The sequence below is a fragment of the Scardinius erythrophthalmus genome (assembly GCF_964197995.2).
Source record: "Scardinius erythrophthalmus genome assembly, chromosome: 10".
Classification (NCBI taxonomy): domain Eukaryota; kingdom Metazoa; phylum Chordata; class Actinopteri; order Cypriniformes; family Leuciscidae; genus Scardinius; species Scardinius erythrophthalmus.
This window is the reverse complement of record NC_138230.1, coordinates 28,415,225-28,435,018: the sequence shown is the minus strand read 5'-3', so window position 1 is coordinate 28,435,018 and position 19,794 is coordinate 28,415,225. Positions and strand designations below refer to the sequence as shown.

Genomic DNA, 19,794 nt, shown 5'->3' with positions numbered 1-19,794 from the left:
GAATCGTAGATGGGGAACCAGTTTATTCGGTTAATCGTATTCTGGACTCAAGGCGGAGGGGACGTGGATTCCAGTACTTGGTGGACTGGGAGGGTTACGGTCAGGAGGAGAGGAGTTGGGTTCCTGCCCGGGACATATTGGATCATTCCCTTATCGATGCTTACAATCGCCAGGTAGGGCCCTCTGGGAGAGTCAGGTGACACTCCTAGGGGGTGGGGTAATGTCACGGTTTGCAGGTTTGCTTGTTCATTCTGTGTGTACTGCTCTGATCTGATTGTCTGTCAGCGTCAGCTGTGCTGACGAGCAATCAGATCAGTCGCAGGTGTGCTGCGTTTATGAGTCCTATATGTAGTGCTGTGTTTGTCATGTTCAGTGTCAGATCGTTGTTTGCTGGTTCTCTGTCTGGTCTTGTGTCTGTGCAGTTTTCCGGCCTGGTACTTCTGTCTCACGGATTTATCCTGCGTCTCTCTGCCAGAGTTTGTTGGGTTCTGCCTGGTGAGGGTTTCTCTGATCGCTTCAGTCATCCTCGTTCTCCAGGACTGTGTTCAGCCCACTGCAGTCACCCTGCGCTGCCAAGGACCTACCGCTGACCAGAGACTTCACCAGCCTTCCTGTCTTGTTTATCTTGCTGTTTCTAAATAAACCTTACCATTATTCGCATTTTGGATCCTGTGATTCGTGACCTGACGCAAAGTCCTTTTTTAGTCCTTTTTTTACTAGTCAATTTGAGCAATTTTCACAGTCTTTAAACTGAGATCTTAAAAATGATTTGTTATCCTGTGGCTCCCTCTTGTGGACAACATTAGTATTATGGCCTTCATCTTTGAATCACATCAATATAAATGGCTGATTTAAAAAATATATATATATATATTACAGATTCTTTAATGATTATTTTATTACTGAAAATATACCCACATTAAACTCAAATTCACTGATTCATGGTACCTTATTTCATGCTTTAACAGTTGAATTTTCAACTTCCATTTTTTAAGCTAAGGAGTAGTGATACATTATTATATCACAAGTTAAATGGTTATTTAACTATTACATTCAGTCCGACTCCCACCTCCCTTTTTAGCACCAGCCGCCACTGGTAAAAATGAAAGACTGTGTATAATATCAGACATGAAAGGACATAACTATATGATTACAATGTCAAACCTTGAAAAATAGTGAATATGACAATCAGCATTCAGCCTAAAGAACTTAATATTCATCCCAGTTGTTTTTTTCTCTAGACAAACCACTTCACATCCCATTACATTCAATAATATCTTCAGATATGCAGACAAAGGTGAATGTGATTTCATGAAGTATAACATGTTCCTGGATCAACATCTTTGCTGATCCTGGAACAACATTCCAAACAACCAATCACATTTGAGGGACAAGTTTACAGTTTATGTCAAGTTTAGACTTACAACCAGGGTTAGGTGCTTCTACATCAGTGTTATTCACCTATCATTTCCCTCTGATTCAAGGGATAAGTTTATGGGTTATATGTTAAGTTTATGGGTAAGGATAGGGTTAGGATAAAATTTTTGTACTGAAATGTTGTTCCAGGAACATGTCTTACTTGGCAAAATCAGCTATTATGGGACTAAATAACAAATAAATAACAATGCTGTGCGTGTGCACATCATTAAATCAGCATGAAGATAACATTCAGACATTAAAAACACTATAAAGCATGCACATTGTTTATTTCAAGCTTATTCTCAAATCTGTTGTAGCACCAAAATCCAATTAAAAGATCACCCACCAGACTTACCACCACCTCCAGCTCTGCAATTTATGAAACAAATGCCCACCTGAGCATCTCAACAGTTTTACCCTAATACAATTTCTACTTTGAAAATAATAAACCTCCTGGTTAGTGTATGCCCAGACCCCAATGCACGATGCACTTCAATACATTACATAACATGTTCATATAACCTGCACTCTCAGGAAAAAAATGGCCATACTAAACCTCTACCTTTAGCAGTATAACAGCTTGTCACTGGGCCAGTACCCTTAAAGGGGCATCTTTGTGCCTTGCCCATAAAAGTTCATGGTATTACTTTAAGGGTACATACATGAGGTAAAAAGTTGTCCCTTAAAGGGTACTGACCCAGTGATAAACTATTGTAGCCCTAAATGTAATTGTTGCACATTTTGAACATTGTGAACAAGCATAGCAAGCATTTTGTACATTTGTCATGTGTTTCTCTGTGTATGTATATTTTTGATTGGAACTGAGCTGTTTACTACACTGTAACACAAAGCAAAAACTGTCTGGTCATTAATGATATTTTGTCCAACCTTCTCCAGTTCACCTTATTTTCCCTACATTTTGTGATGTAACATTAGGGTATGTTTCAAAAGGGTTATGGGCATTTAAAAAGTTGTTGTATGGATAGGCCTACAATCCATGTGTGTTCTGTAAAAGCTTGTATTTAGATTTTGAATTTAACCCAATTTCCAGGGCTTGAGCCAGTTGCCACTGCCATTGCGATTTGGGGTTTCGTTTCAAATACCTTTTGCCAGCCCAGCCACATCTTATGCATAGCATCATAATTCACACCATTATGGAAACAACATTAGGACGTCCTGTGACCTTTTAATGTAGCCTAATAACATTATTGGTTGCCTCAACCAATGATTTTCGTCATAAACAGAAGATCCATGAAATGCCAAAAGCAGCTGTCAAACAAAATCAATCTAATGAACAATAACTTTTTTCTTCTTTTTCTTCCTCTCCATTGAGCTCGTTTAAATCCACACGACATTTTGGGGAGAGGGTCGAGATATTGGTCATTTCTCTGCAGTAGGCTACGATAAATAACACCATACTAATGCCTACCCAGCAAACACATTTACGTTGTGGCAACGTCTCTGGCACGTTGCATTTCTGCTATGGCAACGTCGCTGTATACGTGCTCGCAACATTGTAACAACGTAGAATTGTAAGACGTGACAGGGCTGTAGCAACGTTGTTGCGCGACATTCAGCAACTGAGAGACGACGTTCTGACAATATTTTTATGGTGTATTTTGTTAGATAATTATATACTTTTTATCATTTATTGTTTATCTATATTATTTAATGGGGCTATCAACACCTGCAAGTGTAGCCTACACTTTAAAGAGTAAAAATGACAGAAGGTTTCGTTAATTCAACTTTATTAAAATTGCATATAATCAAATTGCACTTCCAAAAGTCATACATTTGTGAAAAAAAAAAAAAAGAAATAAACGAATACACATTTATTTTAAGTATAATACATAAAACATGAAAAGCAAAGGCAGATCAGAACATTTAATGAACAAAACCGGGTGGCAGACAGTAGCCGAGCAGGTGTCACCGGGGAAACATCCACAAATCCAGAGGAGCAAAGAAACGAATGAGACTAAATAACGGAAAAATCAAACGAAAAACTAAACAGTGCGAGCGATGCTTCATTAATCACATTAGAAATTAAAGCTGTAGGTTGTGTTTGATAGCTGAGGTAACTGTTAGGCTAAACGCAATACTCACGTATCCTAGTATGGGGCGCCGTTTGTAAAGCGGCTCACGCTGAAAATAACAGCAACATTTTGTCACATTTAGCTTCAAACAATGTTAAAAAAACTGGTATGAATTTTTGATGGTCACTTTTTACCACATTTACAATAATATTTGTCAACTTAGAGATATTTTAAATAGTTAAATCTAAATATTAAATGTTACACCTAAATGTTAAATATTAAATCTAAATGCTAAATCTAAATGTTAAATCTAAATCTAAATGTTAAATCTAAATGTTAAATCTAAATCTAAATGTTAAATCTAAATGTTAAATGTTAAATCTAAATCTAAATGTTAAATCTAAATATTAAATCTAAATCTAAATGTTAAATCTAAATGTTAAATCTAAATCTAAATGTTAAATCTAAATATTAAATCTAAATCTAAATGTTAAATCTAAATATTAAATCTAAATCTAAATGTTAAATCTAAATCTAAATGTTAAATCTAAATATTAAATCTAAATCTAAATGTTAAATCTAAATGTTAAATCTAAATATAAATGTTAAATCTAAATCTAAATCTAAATGTTGAATCTAAATCTAAATGTTGAATCTAAATGTTTTGGGTGAAACTAAATATTTAACTAATATGCAAATTCAAAATGCCGGAAGTGGCAAAATAAAAGCTCGAGGTGGTCAGTGTGTGTTTATAGCATGGTTTATAGTGTCAAATAATGAATAAAAAACATCTCATAATAATAACTATAATATAACGATAATAACTTCCTAAAATAATAAACACGTTTGGAGAAACTGTAGAGTATCGTGATGAGAGTAATGACATGACATTCAGTCAAAGTGAGCCCCCTAGTGGCTGGCTATTAACAGGTCATAAGTCCCGCACTTTTCATAAAAGTGACACTAGCCAACTCTTCAAATACAGTTTCTCCAAACGTGTTTATTATTTTAGGTAGTTATTATCACGATAATCTATGTCCAAGAGTCCATTTCCTCGGATGAGATGGTTTTTATTCGTTATTTGACACTATAAACCATGCTATAAACACACACTGACCACCTCGAGCTTTTATTTTGGCACTTCCTGTTACCGGCATTTTGAATTTGCATATTAGTTAAATATTTAGTTTCAACCCAAACATTTAGATTCAACATTTAGATTTAGATTTAACATTTAGATTTAGATTCAACATTTAGATTTAGATTTAACATTTAGATTTAACATTTATATTTAGATTCAACATTTAGATTTAGATTTAACATTTAGATTCAACATTTAGATTTAGATTTAGATTTAACATTTAGATTTAACATTTAGATTTAACATTTAGATTTAGATTTAACATTTAGATTTAACATTTAGATTTAGATTTAATATTTAGATTTAACATTTAGATTTAGATTTAACATTTAACATTTAGATTTAACATTTAGATTTATATTTATATTTAACATTTAGATTTAGATTTAACATTTAGATTTAGATTTAGCATTTAGATTTAGCATTTAGATTTAACATTTAACATTTAGGTGTAACATTTAATATGTAGATTTAACTATTTAAAACATCTCTAAGTTGACAAATATTATTGTAAATGTGGTAAAAAGTGACCGTCAAAAATTCATACCAGTTTTTTAAACATTGTTTGAAGCTAAATGTGACAAAATGTTGCTGTTATTTTCAGCGTGAGCCTCTTTACAAACGGCGCCCCATATCCTTGCTCGATGATGAATGAGAACACAATGAGCCCAACAACAGGTGGTTGGAATTTAAAAGGCTGATTTTCCCGCTTCAGGGCAGTGACGAGTAGGCCTACATATGTAGTCCAGTGGTTGTCCTGACACCCTAGGCACAACCTTAAGCAATGGCCCTGAACGATGGTTTAATGTCAACATTGTGACAACGCTGTAACAACTTCACCACACAACGTAGTTATAGCAACCTTTTGGCCATGTTGTTAAAACGTTGTTAGAAGGTTGGCTACGTTGTGCCAACGTTCTGTGTTTGCTGGGTATTACATAACTTACACATACTGACACGTATAGAAATGGAGCCACATGCCTCAAATAGCCTATATGTTTTAATATATATATATTAATATATATACATTGATGCACTAGATGCCTTTTTTATTTTTTATTTTTTTACACGACTGCAACTAACCTAAAGTGCATGGTCGGATATTACGAAATAAAACAAAATGACAACAGCAATTTAGCACGACTTCGAAATGACAGATCTCAAGGCAGCATAATGCAGTAACAGTAACCGTGCTAACAATGAACAGAATGATCATCTCTATCGGTTTTCGTAATAAATCCAGCTGAAAGTGATTTATTTAGATCCGTTTAATGCACGCGCTGATCCAGCTGACAGCGCGAACCGCTCTAACGGTCACTGCTGTAACTATAGCAACATTATCTGTCAATCAGCCTCACACACTTTACACCTCAGAAATAGCCAGTCGCACCTGCTGTCCTCGAAATAGCGATACTAGTCAGTGATATTTATCTTCATTATTCTGACCAACCGGCTTAAATGGCTAACCCAGAAGTGCTTACCTGCGGCAAAGGCGCTGTCGTTTCTCCCTGTGCGGTGGTTTTCCAGTAGCCTAATATTGCTGTCGACGCTTTGCTCTTTCGTAGGCGAGCGTCACAGCTCTTCTCTGGTGATGCCCCCTTAATGTTCAAATCACGATTCCTTTTCTGCAGTGTGTTATGTAGTGGTTAAACATCTGACTGGGAAAATGGTTGCAGGGTTAATCTATGAACTAAGTAGGCTACTGAGCCCTTGATCAAGACATTTAACCTTTGGATACTCAAGGGAGTATGCCTATGTGAAATATTATGAATATCCAACAATATCAAAAGAAAGAATGAAAGTATAATGAAAGTGAAGCCTTTATTCATTCATTCAGAATATATGAATTTTTGCATTGTGACATTTATCATAGGCTACCAGTCAAAGGGAAGTTAAAGGTAACAATTCTGTCCAAATGTATTCACTCTCCTGTTGTTCCAAAGACTTCTGTTCACAAATGAAGATATGCTATATATAGCTTAGGCTATTTTTAATATTCTAATCATTTTGTCCATCCACTGAAAATCTGCACAACCAAAATTGTCAAGCTTCAAAAGTTCGAAACAACATTGTAAAAGTAGCCTAATCATGAGGCAGTTTAACAGAAGTCTATACTTATGAAACGGAGTCATTGATGCACTAGATGCCATTTTGTAATATAAATAGGCCTAGATGTGTCCACACTGAAAACTCCAAAAAAAAGGAAAAAGTGCAGACTTCAAATTCCCAGGATGATGCGTTTAATTAACTGGGGGAAAGAAATGTGGAATGATGAACATTTCACTTCTCATACACTAGATCAGTGGTTCTCAACCTTTTGTGGGCCAGCGCCCCCTTATCCAATATCCAGGTCCCTGAACGCCCCCCACCCTCAAACTAATGAGCGACCAGGAACGAATGAGAGTTAACAGATGAAATAAGTGCAAAATTGAATTGTATTAATACAATGGAACTACACTCCACAATAATTAATCCAAAAAACAAGCTATAAACTGCATTGGCATAGCAATACAAGTTTTTCTCACATGATTTTTGGTAAATCTGTGGTGGGTGGACCTCAGGCCTTCTAGGGGGGTTCGGGGGCTTGTGCAGAGCTGTGGGTCCCCAGGACCAGGATTGAGAACCACTGCATTAAACTGGAAGATTTTAGAATGTTAGGGATTCTAAACTTTTGAATAAGAAATAATATCAAGTCGTCAAAATACAACTCGTCAAAACTCCGCGAATCACAACAAGCGTATTGGTGAGAACTGAGAACACTCACAGCATACACACACCCGAACTTGACTGCACATCATATTTTTGACATTATTGATACTGCTTTCAATCGTAATGCAATAGAAATGAACACAAAAAAACCTGCCTAGTGCCTACCTACAACACTGACGGTGGACTTGCGGTCAGGAGTAGAGCGGGTGCGGACGAAGGTTTTTTTTTTTTTTTTTTTTTTTTGAGCGCTGCTGAGGTATTCTTTTACGCGCACCATAGACGCGCGTGCACACACAATATGATATCACACTCTGCGCATATGTTTTACAACATAATTTAACAAAAACATAGTCCTAACACTTTTTAAATAGCCCACTTAAAGTGTTTATTACAACTAAATTACTAAATGCTTAAAATGAACAAAAGTAAATGAACAAAAATTTGCGTTATATATTTAAACTTGTGAACGCCCCCCATTAACACCTGAATGCCCCGCTTTCAAAAATCTTGCTTCCAACGCCCCCCATTGTTCTCTGAACGCCCCCTGGGGGGCGGTACCGCCCCCGTTGAGAACCACTACACTCAGAGCCGGATTAACGCAAAGGCAAACTAGGCACGTGCCTAGGGCCCGATTGGCGGGATGGGGCCCAGACAGAGGGACAAAAAAAAAAAAAAAATGTACAAATGTCCTATCTACAATTTATTTCAATATTTATTTATTAACTAAAAATAGTGACGATGTTTATCTTAACCATAGACTGTTACATTACTACAGTTAAACCAATTAATGTGTCCGTTACAAAGCGGGTGCCGGCTTCTGAAAGTATGTGTAAAGAACGCATCCATCAGGTGCTGCGAGGCAAAAGCCTAATAAGCACACAAAGAAGCACATCTCATACAGCATGGATGTGTTAGTTGTCGTCATCTATTTTGGAGTGATTGCAATGTATTCTAAATATAAACTTGTACTGTAGATCAGCGTCATTTCTGGAAAAATCATTCACCGCTTTATTACGAGTTTAAAAGAGCGCGAGCGTAACGTGCCCAAGACGCGACGCTTTGAATTTGCGCGTACAATGAATAACATCGCGTCGGGAGCTGACTAGTAAAAAAGCTACACAATTAAAAGACAAGACGTCTGTATTCTAAGTTAAAAAGCCAACACACTACAACATTTTTAAATGTTTCAAATAAAGGATCTCATATCTATGGGTCTATCTTCTAAATTCTGCTGATGATTAGATTCCTGACATTACGCCAATAATATCACTTTATATATTTTTTTCTGCTCAGTAGCGATCGTGTCTTTCTCTTCCACTTGATTTGTGTATAGCATATTTAAGGTAGCAATGCAATATAAAATCACTTATGCTCATCTACTGAAGTGGGATTCTGGAACTGTGAATAAATTGAATAAAACAGCAAAATAACAACAACAACAATAACATCTTCATTAAACAAAAAAGAGATTACCTTAGATAAAGTTTGATTAATATGTACATACAGTACCGGTAAAAGTCTGGACCCATTACTATTTTTAATGTTTTTGAAAGAAGTTTATTATTATGCTCTACAAGCCTGCATTTATTTGATCAAAAATACAGAGAAAAAAAAACAGGAATATTCAGCAAGGATGTGTTAAATATATAAAAAGTGACAGTGAAGACTTTTTTAAAACAACTTTTTAATAATCAAAGATCCTGAAAAAAAGTATCACAGGTTATAAAATAAATATTAAGCACCATTTCTAACATAATAAATCAGAATGATCACGTGGCACTAAATTCAGCTTTGCATCACAGAAATATAAAGTATAGTAAAATAGAAAACCATTATTTTAAATTTTAACTATTTTCACTATATTATTTTTCTGTATTTTTGATCAAATAAATCCAGGCTTGATGAGCATAAGAGACTTCTTTCAAAAACATTAAAAATAGTAATGTGTCCAAACTTATGTACTGTGTAAGTAAAAATATACTGCTTTTAAAATTAAATGTTGTATAAATAAAAAGGTTAGGAATCATATTTGTTTCAAGTGTTTTTTTATTGGGGGTGGGGGGCCTCCAACATGAATTTTGCCTAGGGCCTCCTAATGTCTAGAACCGGCCCTGACTACACTAGATGGTTGACTACATAATGAATTGTAGTGCATATAGTATACAGTACGTCATTTGGATCACAACTACTGTAGTGACTGTTGTTATGTTTTGGCCAAACTGGCCCCATTTACTTACATTGTAAGTGTCTCATAACCTCCATTTTATTTATTTTTTTCATTATTATTTTCTTAAATGACGGACAAATAGCAACAAATGTCAGTGGTAGCCACTGTCTCAGCAGCAGAAAGACAGTCAATCTATAGATTAGCTGAATGAACCGCCTGCCTTTGAGCCAACCTCAATAACACAACATCCTGAGCCTCTGCCAGAAATATAAATCTCTCTCTTTTCTTGCACACACTTGCTAAAACCATTCCAACAGTTGTCTGATTGAAATGCTTAGAATTCCTGCTAATTCTTATTCATCTAATGTTAACTTGCTGATTTATTTTAGTGAAAAACATCAGAAAAAATATTAAAATCAATAGTAGGAATATTTATAGTAGCCTACATATTATTTCCAACAAATCATGTAACTTTATCATTATTTTAACATTAGGTTAAGGTTCATTTATTACAATAAAGAACATGAGGAAAGAGTTAGACTCATAGGCCGCATTTACACTGCAGGTCTTGAAAACCAAATCTGATTTGTTAACTATATCCGATATCTGCATTGACTATACACTTGACGAAACAACCCAAGGTAGACGTACTGACCCGGAAATAATAAAAGTTTTGCTTTCCGCACAATCTTTAAAGGTCAGTAAAACATTGGTCTCTCAAAGCAGAGAAGAAAAGAGGAGAGAGCACTTGTTGCAGCCTGGGCATTGAAAAGCATATAATGTGAGTCATGTGATCGCATATAATGTCATTCGCAACCTTTGTTTTTTCAATGATGTATGACTCGCATTGACAGGGTCAAATCTGATCTGACCGCTTACATGGCAGACACAAATGCACATATCTGATTCAGATTTAGATTTATTTCCACAATCTGAGAATCGGAATACATGTGCTTTTTTTCCTGCTTACACGTTCGTGGGTCATATGTGATCTGTGCCACATAGGAGGAAAAACTGGACTTGGGTCATTTGCAGTCATGTAAATATGGCCAATATCAATGCGAGCGCGAGTCCGATGATGAAACACTGGAAGAACTATTTATTTAACCCGAACCTCCATCGCAAGGATGACTCGAACAGGACGTTTCTCAGTGATACACTACTCAGTGTGAGGTACATTATGAGATGTTGCAACTGTAATTCCTCACCATCAGCATTAACAAGTGCATGTCCATCAACAAACCGATTATTTTACTTGTACTAATTTATTTACAGAGTATTTTTGTAATATATTGTGGTGAACATGTGGAAACTGTATCAATAACAGTGCATCAGTTCCTCAAAGTAGTGAGAATGACAGACAATCTGCATTGATAGACACAGTTATAGGTAATAGTGGCCCACAAACTGATCAGCAGAAGTATTTCAGTAAGACAGTGATAACGTGAGTTGGCCAGTTAGCAGGCAGGAGACCTACACAATATAAAACTCAAAACTATTTTGAACACAATCTTTCAAGAGTAAGCGGTTTGCTAATCCTGCATTGAACTCCGAAATTTGAGAAGCAGTCGTCAGTAAAATAAACGGAGCATTTAGCAAAAGTTTAGGATTATACTGCTGTGATATGGTAAAGATGAATTTTAGCCATTGATTCTTCACAAGCTCGTCCTTGGGCAGTGGAAAAAAAACAAACCCTGTCTTTACCTTCACATTGTAGAGCACAGCGTCTTTCTCGGCATGATGCTATCCAGTATCCACAGGAATCAGCTGCAGGTTTGAGGTTCGAGTTTTCCCTGGTGTCTGCACGTGCAATAAGTGGCCGGGCAATATGCTAATGTTTCCTCTTGACGTCACAACGAAACGGCTTATGACTCGTTTGAAAAACAATAGGGGTTATGCGGAACGCCCAACTTTCGAACCGGAAAACGGGTATAAACATTTCCGGTTTGCATTACCGTACGCATCTGCAGCGGTAGGTGATCTCTGAGGTAACTTATTTTGCGCTTTTTTTAGAATACAATTCTTATTTCTGTTTTAGTTAAAAAGTCACGAATGCTTAAGTATCAGAAAAATTTTTTTTATAAAAAAATAAAACGCAGTCTTCATTTGATTGTTTTAATCGTCTGCAAGCAAATATAAAAGGTTAAACTACTATGATAGCATACAAGTCTAAACGAACTTACTGATAGTTAGCTAACTCTACATCGGGTGCCATTACCAAAAGCTACATATACTAACTTACATACCTTCATAATCATGAATAAATGAGGAGGCTTAAAAACTTAAATCCTTTATTTAACGGAGTACTCGGGGCTCTGGAAGTCCGTTTGGCAATACGATGTACATCTGAAATGGATAGAATGGGTAGCTCCTGTAAACACCTGCTATAAAAGGTCACCATTCCTACGCTGTGTTTACCTCAGTAGCTGACGACCGGAAGTAGTTATACCCGTTTTGTAGAACCCGGAAGTATGTTGCGCATAACCCCTATTGACCGTTCGCTAAGCCACGGCCGAAAAACCGCCACAGGCCAATCGTGGATTAGCAACCGTAACTAGGAGCGAGAGGTCTGGCAAGCTTTTGAGCGAGGGAAACATGCCACAGCGTTGTGCGTATGGATTGTACAAATCTGATACCCGGTATCCTAAAAGTTTGGACGGGGGGGGGGGGGGGGGGAATTTTTTTCCTTCCCGAAACCTAAAACCCAAGTTACATATTATGTCGTGGATATATCCCTCGAATGCATACTGCAGTCCCTTTTGTCTTGCTCTGTCAGATATCACCTGTTCGGCAAAAATGACTAATTATCTCCTTGGGAATGTCTGACACCGGTGCATACATACTGTAATAGACGTGCCAGGCGCAAAAGCTTGTCAGGCGTAGCAACAGTAACTAAGGAGGGCGGGGCTTAGCGAACGGTCAATTCATTTCAGTGACTCAGAGTCGACTCTTACTTTTGAAAGACAGTAACTTTATATACAGTGCACTTTCAGATTTAAAACTTTGTAGGATGTTTTCATTCACTTACAGTAGAACTATGTTACACGCTACATGAAAGGTAATTCATCCATAATAGGGGCCCTTTAAATGTGCAGTTGCCTTTTGTTGGTATAGGATTAAGTGACTTCAATAATCCACAGAGTATATATAAAAATATAATTTCTTTATTGGAAAATAAAAGTGCATCAGAAAATAACTCGCTGGTATCATTGCCAGGTGATTACAATGAACACAGAGTAATACAGTACACGTACAAAACTACATTTAAGAGTTAAACGACAGTTACATAAATTAGTACAATCTGTACACGGTCTAACATTATTTACACAAGGTGTATTCGTCATTGTTCAATTCTTTTCCATTCATTTTCTATTAAATAAACAGTAAACAACATAGGCAGTATCTCATTATCTGAGCCTCTTTTGTTGGAATGTTTTCTTCCCAAAATACTTTGGGGCTCATTTTAGATTTTCATACTTGACAGATTGTGTTCAATTAGATACAAATATTAAAAGTTATTACATCAGTTGTTAAATATTATTCCTTGTTGTAAGGTAAAAATAATCGTAAATAATGATGACCCAATGACATTTTACAAATTAAAGAAAAAATACATATCAATTGTATGATTACATTATTGTCATTTCAATCTATTCCTGTATTGAGGAAAACGTTCTTGAAATTAACTACTCCATTAGTACACAATGTCTTAAAGGAATCGTTTACCCAAAAATAATCATTATTTATAATCAAAATTATTATAATAATACAAATCATAAAAAAAAAAAATGTTATTATTTAACCTCACAGTATTCCAAACCCAAATTATGTCATTTGGAGAATTTTTAAAGAATCTTCATTCACCCCTTCTCTGCACAATAACAGTTTATAGTGATTAAATTGTTACTGATTTAAATTTGTCTATTCATTATGCAGAACTACATAATGACTTAAGAATATTTCAACTATAATGTAAAAATTGTATGTCCTATATTTCGTTTGATTTCCTTGGTGTCTTTCGTGGTCCTTTTCTGAGTTTTACAGATGTAATCACAATGAATTTTTATCATGGAAAAGAGCTGCATCAAGATTCTTCAAAAACTCCCCTATTGTGTTCCCAAAAAGAAAAAGAAAACAGCTCATAGGCTTGAAACAACATGAGGGTGAGTAAATGATGACAGAATTATCATTTTTGAGTGAACTATCCTATTAACACAAAGTTCTCAGTGCTTCAGGTCTGCTGTAGCATGACCAGTCAAACAGCCAGATGACTTCAGAGCATCAAAAATTACAAACAAGAGAAGAGAAGATTTGCGGGGCCAATAAAAATGCCCACTTCATGTCAAACATTCTATGCTCACAGGGCGTGAGTATTTCAGGGTTCAGTAAAACACGGAGCTGCCTCATGTGCACATGTGCTTGATTATCAGTGTGTGTGTGTGTGTGTGTGTGTGTGTGTGTGTGTGTGTGTGTGTGTGTGTGTGTGTGTTACACTGGACAGCTCCTCACATGTCATTATCATAGTCCCCAATCATTCTCCGTGAGTTTGAGGCAAGGAAGATATCGTTCTCACGGGGACAATCGTGATGACAGGAGCAGGTCTTAATAAACATCATCCTCTTCCTGAAAGTGTCGCCCTCAGGACAGCGGAACTCCACCTCGGCTGTGACGGTGGCATGAGGTGTGCAGCAGCGGCCGTCTGTACACACCCCGCAAAACTTTGGCTTATACAGCCTGATACTCTGGCATCCAGACAACTCGAAACGCATCCCGCGCTGGCTCTTTGGGGTCCGCACACATTTCTTCCCTCTCTGTAATTGGGGAAGAGGTGGGCTATTAATATTTAAGATGGTTTTTGATAGGTTTACTGAAAAAAGTGAAGACCATAAACAAATTTTCGTCATGCACTGGGTCCCGTTAGGCATGCGTTTTTGTATTACTCTAACCGTAATAAACTTTATACCTATTCAAGGAGGCGATAGGGTAAAGGCCCGGGTATAGGCCTACTACATTTTCCCCTGTTAAAATCACTGTACGGGCTGTACAACAAAAACTTTCGTCTTTACTCTTAAAATGTTGTGCCATTAAATAGCTATAAACATGTTGACAGTTCAACTAACCTGCTTAACTCATTAGTTTATTTTGATTAACAAAATTTCTCAGATTTTCTTCAGGAACCAAGACAGAAGCTGACCTGATCTGCACAACAACACATTTTACACTAGTGGCCGCCATAATGCACCATGGAACAATGCATACTTGCATCACATTATGATTTGCGACACACTTCAGAATGCAATCACATATAAAATACTTGCGTAAGTATTTTTAGTATGGAGCCCCTCACATGACGTGTTGTGATGTCGAAATCATGGCCACGAATTAAGACTTTTTCCCTACATTGCATAAATTACTTTCCTCATTTTAAGTAAATTGTGGCAACTTGTATTAATTTGCTTTCACAATATATTAGTTGTGACATGGCCATTATTAAACTAAATAAAACAAGGGAACAAGTGAATAAGTCATGGCAGTGAATTCTTAATATGCATATCATTTCCCCTACATATCATGTCAAGGACTTCATAGTTTCAGCCTTAAAGGGTTAGTTCTCCCAAAAATGAAAATGCTGTCATTAATTACTCATCCTCATGTCGTTCCAAACCTGTAAGACCTTCGTTCATCTTCAGAACACATGTGAAAATATTTTTGATGAAATTCGAGAGCTTTCTTACCCCAGAAAGGTAGTAAAGATATCTTTAAAATAGTCCATGTGACTACAGTGGTTCAACCTTAATGTTATGAAGCGACTAGAATTTGCTTGTTTTTTGCGCACAAAAAGTATTCTCATCATTTCATAACATTAAGGTTAAACCATTTTAGTCACATGGACTATTTTAACGATGTCTTTACTACCTTTCTGGGCCTTGAAAGTGGTGGTCATGTTGCAGTCAATGGGGGGGTCAGAAAGCTCTCGAATTTCATAAAAAATATCTTAATTTGTGTTCCGAATATGAACGAAGGTCTTAGGGGTTTGGAACGACATGAGGGTGAGTAATTAATGACAGAATTTAAATTTTTGGGTGAACTAAGCCTTTAAAGCACATTGTATACTTCTGCTCCATCTAACTCACAATTAATCACACAAGCCTTCACTGTAAAAAAATTCTAATCTCTCCAAGTCAAAATTTTCTAGTGACTGGTCTCATCTAAAAATTTTAATTGGCCCAAGTGCAATTCTTGTTGCAATAGTCTGTTAACATTGGCTCAATGAGAAATAATACGTCAGACTATTATTGAAAAATTTTGATGTTATCAGTCACTAGAAATTTTTGACTTGGGGATGTAATTTTTTTTTTACAGTGTTTCAAAGTATACTCTGTTGATAAAGTGCATGGATGGACACATTCAGTGCATGCGCACTACATAGAGGACGAAAATTATTTCATGCGGACTGTCCACAGTCCGGAGTGGAACATGGACAAGGGAAGTATACTTTCAGCTTTACTTTGTGGTCTTAACCCTTCTTACCTTTATGTCCTTTTCCAGCTCTGCATGGCAGGGGCGGATCATGCACATGCGGGTCTGCCGTTCCAGCTGGCATTGCTCATTGTCATTGGTTACACGAGAGGACACACCCATGCCACAAGTTGCAGAGCATTCACTCCATTCAGTGGTCTGAACGATGCAGTTGTCCCTTGCACTCTCAGACTGGACACCCTGATCAGTTATTTCTCTATATGCTGAAAGAAGAGAAAGTGGGTGTTAAATCCATGTGCCAATGACAATAACTTACATGAAAATGGAAAGGATATTATTGTCATGCAGAGCGGCTAGTAAAATAAGTTTGCTATGGAAAAAGACCCGAAATGTGGAAATTCACAGGGCCCGCCAGGACCATATTTCATTATTTTTTATTCATAGGTGGTCCCCATCTGCCCCACACCCAATGACAGGGCTTTCGGGAGATTGGGAGATTTGATAAAGAAGCAGCTGTTTCAACATGGTGAAGCAAAATGAAAGAAAATTTGACTTGCCGATTGACCTACCAGCCATTGCTGACTGGAAGGTGTCTTCTTGTGGGATCTGGTCGCACACCCACTCCTCGCAGCATTTGCCGGGGATTTGGACACGTCGTGGGTAGGGACAGTCTGGAGAGGGCAGGCGTATGTTGCTTGCACAGGTTGGTACGCAGCCAATCTCCCCATTCATGCAAACACACTGATGTTTGCAGCTAGGCTGAAACGTCTCACCACTGCGGTAAATCACACCCCCCAGGTCGCACGTCTGACCCTCTTGAGCTGCAACACATGCAACAGACATAAGACAACTTCATAACAATGAGAGGCTCCCACTTGTGGACAAAAAGTGTAGTGTAATACATGCAGAAACATTGATTTTCATTTCAATTCTCTCCTCTTTATATAACAAAATGTGTAACCCCTAAATTACATTCCAAAACACAACATTGCACCCATATACTCACCAATACAGATGCCTGTCTCAGTGTCACTGAGCACACCATAGTCACAATACAGGTCTTTATGATGGTCGCATGGCTCCAGGAAAGAGCAGGGCTCTCCTGCCTGTCGAGCACAGACTTTACAGCAGCTGCAGCCGTCCAGCACTAGACTGGTGCCTACAGGACATAAAGGGCTCTCAGCTGGGCAATCACAGGGCTGAGAGCATTCCTGACACATCGCCTGCATAGAACAATGACACAATGTTAGGATTTCAACTTGCATCAGATTTAGCAATCCCTCACCAGAAGCTTTCTTTCATAAATCTGTGGTAATAACAGTTTTATCATACCATAGATTCCAGAGCATGCACAGAACAAAAGGTATGTTTTCTCTATGTTGTTTGACAGTTGTTTATTCTAAAATGTGTCTGTCTGCCTGGAAAAAAATAATAGATCAGACTGTCCATATGCAATACTCTTGATGGCCACATGGGGGGATAAAATGCATTAGAGATTATGTAGATTTGTCACTTGGGAAGTGATGTTTTGGAATTACACTAGTATAACTTCATCATATGAGGCATGTTTAAAATGATAAAAGGTGTAGAAAAAAATATCATAGGTTTAAGAGACTGCTATACTGAATATAAAACAGTAAATAATAATAATAAATTAGGCATAATTATCAAATACAGCTTGTATATATAAATATTATACATTAAAAGTATGCAGAATATTTTCCTTCAAATGGTTCAGTTTGCATTGAGATCACTGTTCTGAGCATCATATGTGAACACAAACCAGTTACTGACATACATAATCCCCTCACATGTTATCATGGGAAACATTATAATAATGCATTAAATGAAACCTAATTAGACCAAATTACCCAAAACTATAGTTAAGATGTTAAACACATCCCCAACTTACCGCCTCACTCTGCAGATAGTAGCACAAACATACACTTGTACACTGATTATTTAATTCCTGTGTGTCTCATTGTGTAATTTGAAATGATAGTAAAATAATAAATAATTAACTTACATAATCAAATCAGCTAATTCATGTCAATTCTGCATAAAGCTTATAGCAATACAGGTCCTTTTACTTTGAATTTATTATTGATGTGTTCACTCACCATATGTATAAGCAAGCAGAGAACGATGCATGATCTGGTGAATACTGTTCCAGCCATTTCCTCAAAGAGTTCCCAACAGAAGCACACTCCACGGGTTTGTTTTGGTTCTCTGGTGTCTGTGATCACGGTTAGACTGCAGGACTGTTGTGAAGTGGAGAGCAGAGAGCCCCTCTTTAAATACTACCAGAATGGGGTGTAGCCCACCGGAGTCAAGCCATGCCACGCGACCCAGAGGGGTGAAAATATTTCAATTCCAGATGGTTTTCCATAATGTTTGAAAACGCAAGAGATGCTGTCGACCAGCCTTTCAATTAATCATACCACAGATTCCAGAGCGTGCACATGGGAAAAAGTCTGGTTTCTGCACATGGTTTGACTACCGTTTATCGGAAAATTAATGTAGGCCAATCTACAGGATGGTTAAAGATGTTTTGGCAGATGATAGATTAGAATGTTTATCAGATACTGTTGTAATGCAACAATGTTTAGACGTCATACAAGTGATGTGTGAAACTATGCGTGCATGCTTCATGTTTGGACTGGCATCAAACAGTATTGCATTAAACAGTAAAATATATATATATATATTATTTCCCACCACATGATGTCATGTTAGACAGGCCTGCAGGGCAGGATATGACACGGCCGACAAATTAATGTTTGTTGGGACAAAATTACACAGAGACAGTGTGTTTAGTGGAAATACAAAACAAGCTCATGAAATCCGTCAGGTGCAGAGAAAGAAACATGGTAGAATGAAATTGTTTATTTTTCCTGCATTGCAGCTATTTCCTGAAGCATGTCAGTCAGAGAAAAGAGACAAAATGTGCTCAAAAACAGCAAGTGGTTCAAACTAGACTTTTTTACATTTCTGAAGAAAAAGTGTCAACTCCAAAATCTGGTGATATTCTGTTGTTATTCTTGTTTCTCTTATGAAACACAAAAGAAGATATTTTGAAGAAAAAAAAAAGTTGTCTATAAAATGAAAGTAAGTGGGGTTCAAAACAAACAGTACTAGGACTACCATTGACTGTTATTGTATGCACAAAAAACACTGATGTATTTTAAGTAAATGATGACAGAATTTCTAAATTTAAAGTTTAAAGGTGCATTCAGCAGTTATTTAGCTAGCATTACCCTTACGGATCAAAAATATAAGGGAATATACTGCAACATATAATACGATATATTACATAATACATTTCCATATATGGGAAACTATAGTGCTTATATTTTTCAATATACTGCAATATATGCATTGACCATGTATGACTGTATATTAATACATATAAAATATTTATAAATGAAGACAAAAATAGCATTACATGTAATAATCACAAAGTTGTATCCTTAATTGTGTACATATATTGCACATAGATGTTCCCATTTAAATGTGAATGTATGTTCACACACACACACACACACACACATATACATATATGTATATACACACACATGAGTTACAAGAGATTTCTGGTTCCCAGCATGCTTTGCTTCTGACTGTTAAAGGAGAGAAAATGTTAAAATGTGTTATTTAATGTGTTTTGCTCAATATTAATATAGGGGGAAATCTGTTCGTATTTAATGTTCTATTATTTTGGAATTTAAAAGGTTTTCTGGTATGTTTTTGGGGTCACTGAAGAGTAGAGCCTGTGGTTCGGATGGTGATTGGTCAAGCACTATAAAGACTGTAATTATTATATTTAAAAATTAATGACCATGCAC

The 19,794-nt window shown here is 36.7% G+C and overlaps 1 protein-coding gene across 2 annotated transcripts; it reads right to left on the bottom strand.

Annotated features, from left to right (window-relative positions):
• Nucleotides 1-12,615: 12,615 nt before the first annotated feature.
• ccn2b (cellular communication network factor 2b) lies at nt 12,616-18,202 on the bottom strand. Of its 2 annotated transcripts, none has more exons than XM_081376006.1 (5): nt 18,070-18,202; nt 16,956-17,172; nt 16,507-16,770; nt 16,001-16,212; nt 12,616-14,280 (listed from the first exon to the last, which is right to left on the bottom strand). In XM_081376006.1, the coding sequence occupies exons 1-5, from the start codon at nt 18,124-18,126 to the stop codon at nt 13,975-13,977; spliced, it is 1,056 nt and encodes a 351-aa protein (XP_081232132.1). In that variant the 5' UTR covers nt 18,127-18,202; the 3' UTR covers nt 12,616-13,974. The 2 variants fall into 2 exon arrangements, with proteins under 2 accessions (XP_081232132.1, XP_081232133.1); XM_081376007.1 differs by having other exon boundaries at nt 16,519-16,770.
• Between the last annotated feature and the right edge of the window lie 1,592 nt (nt 18,203-19,794).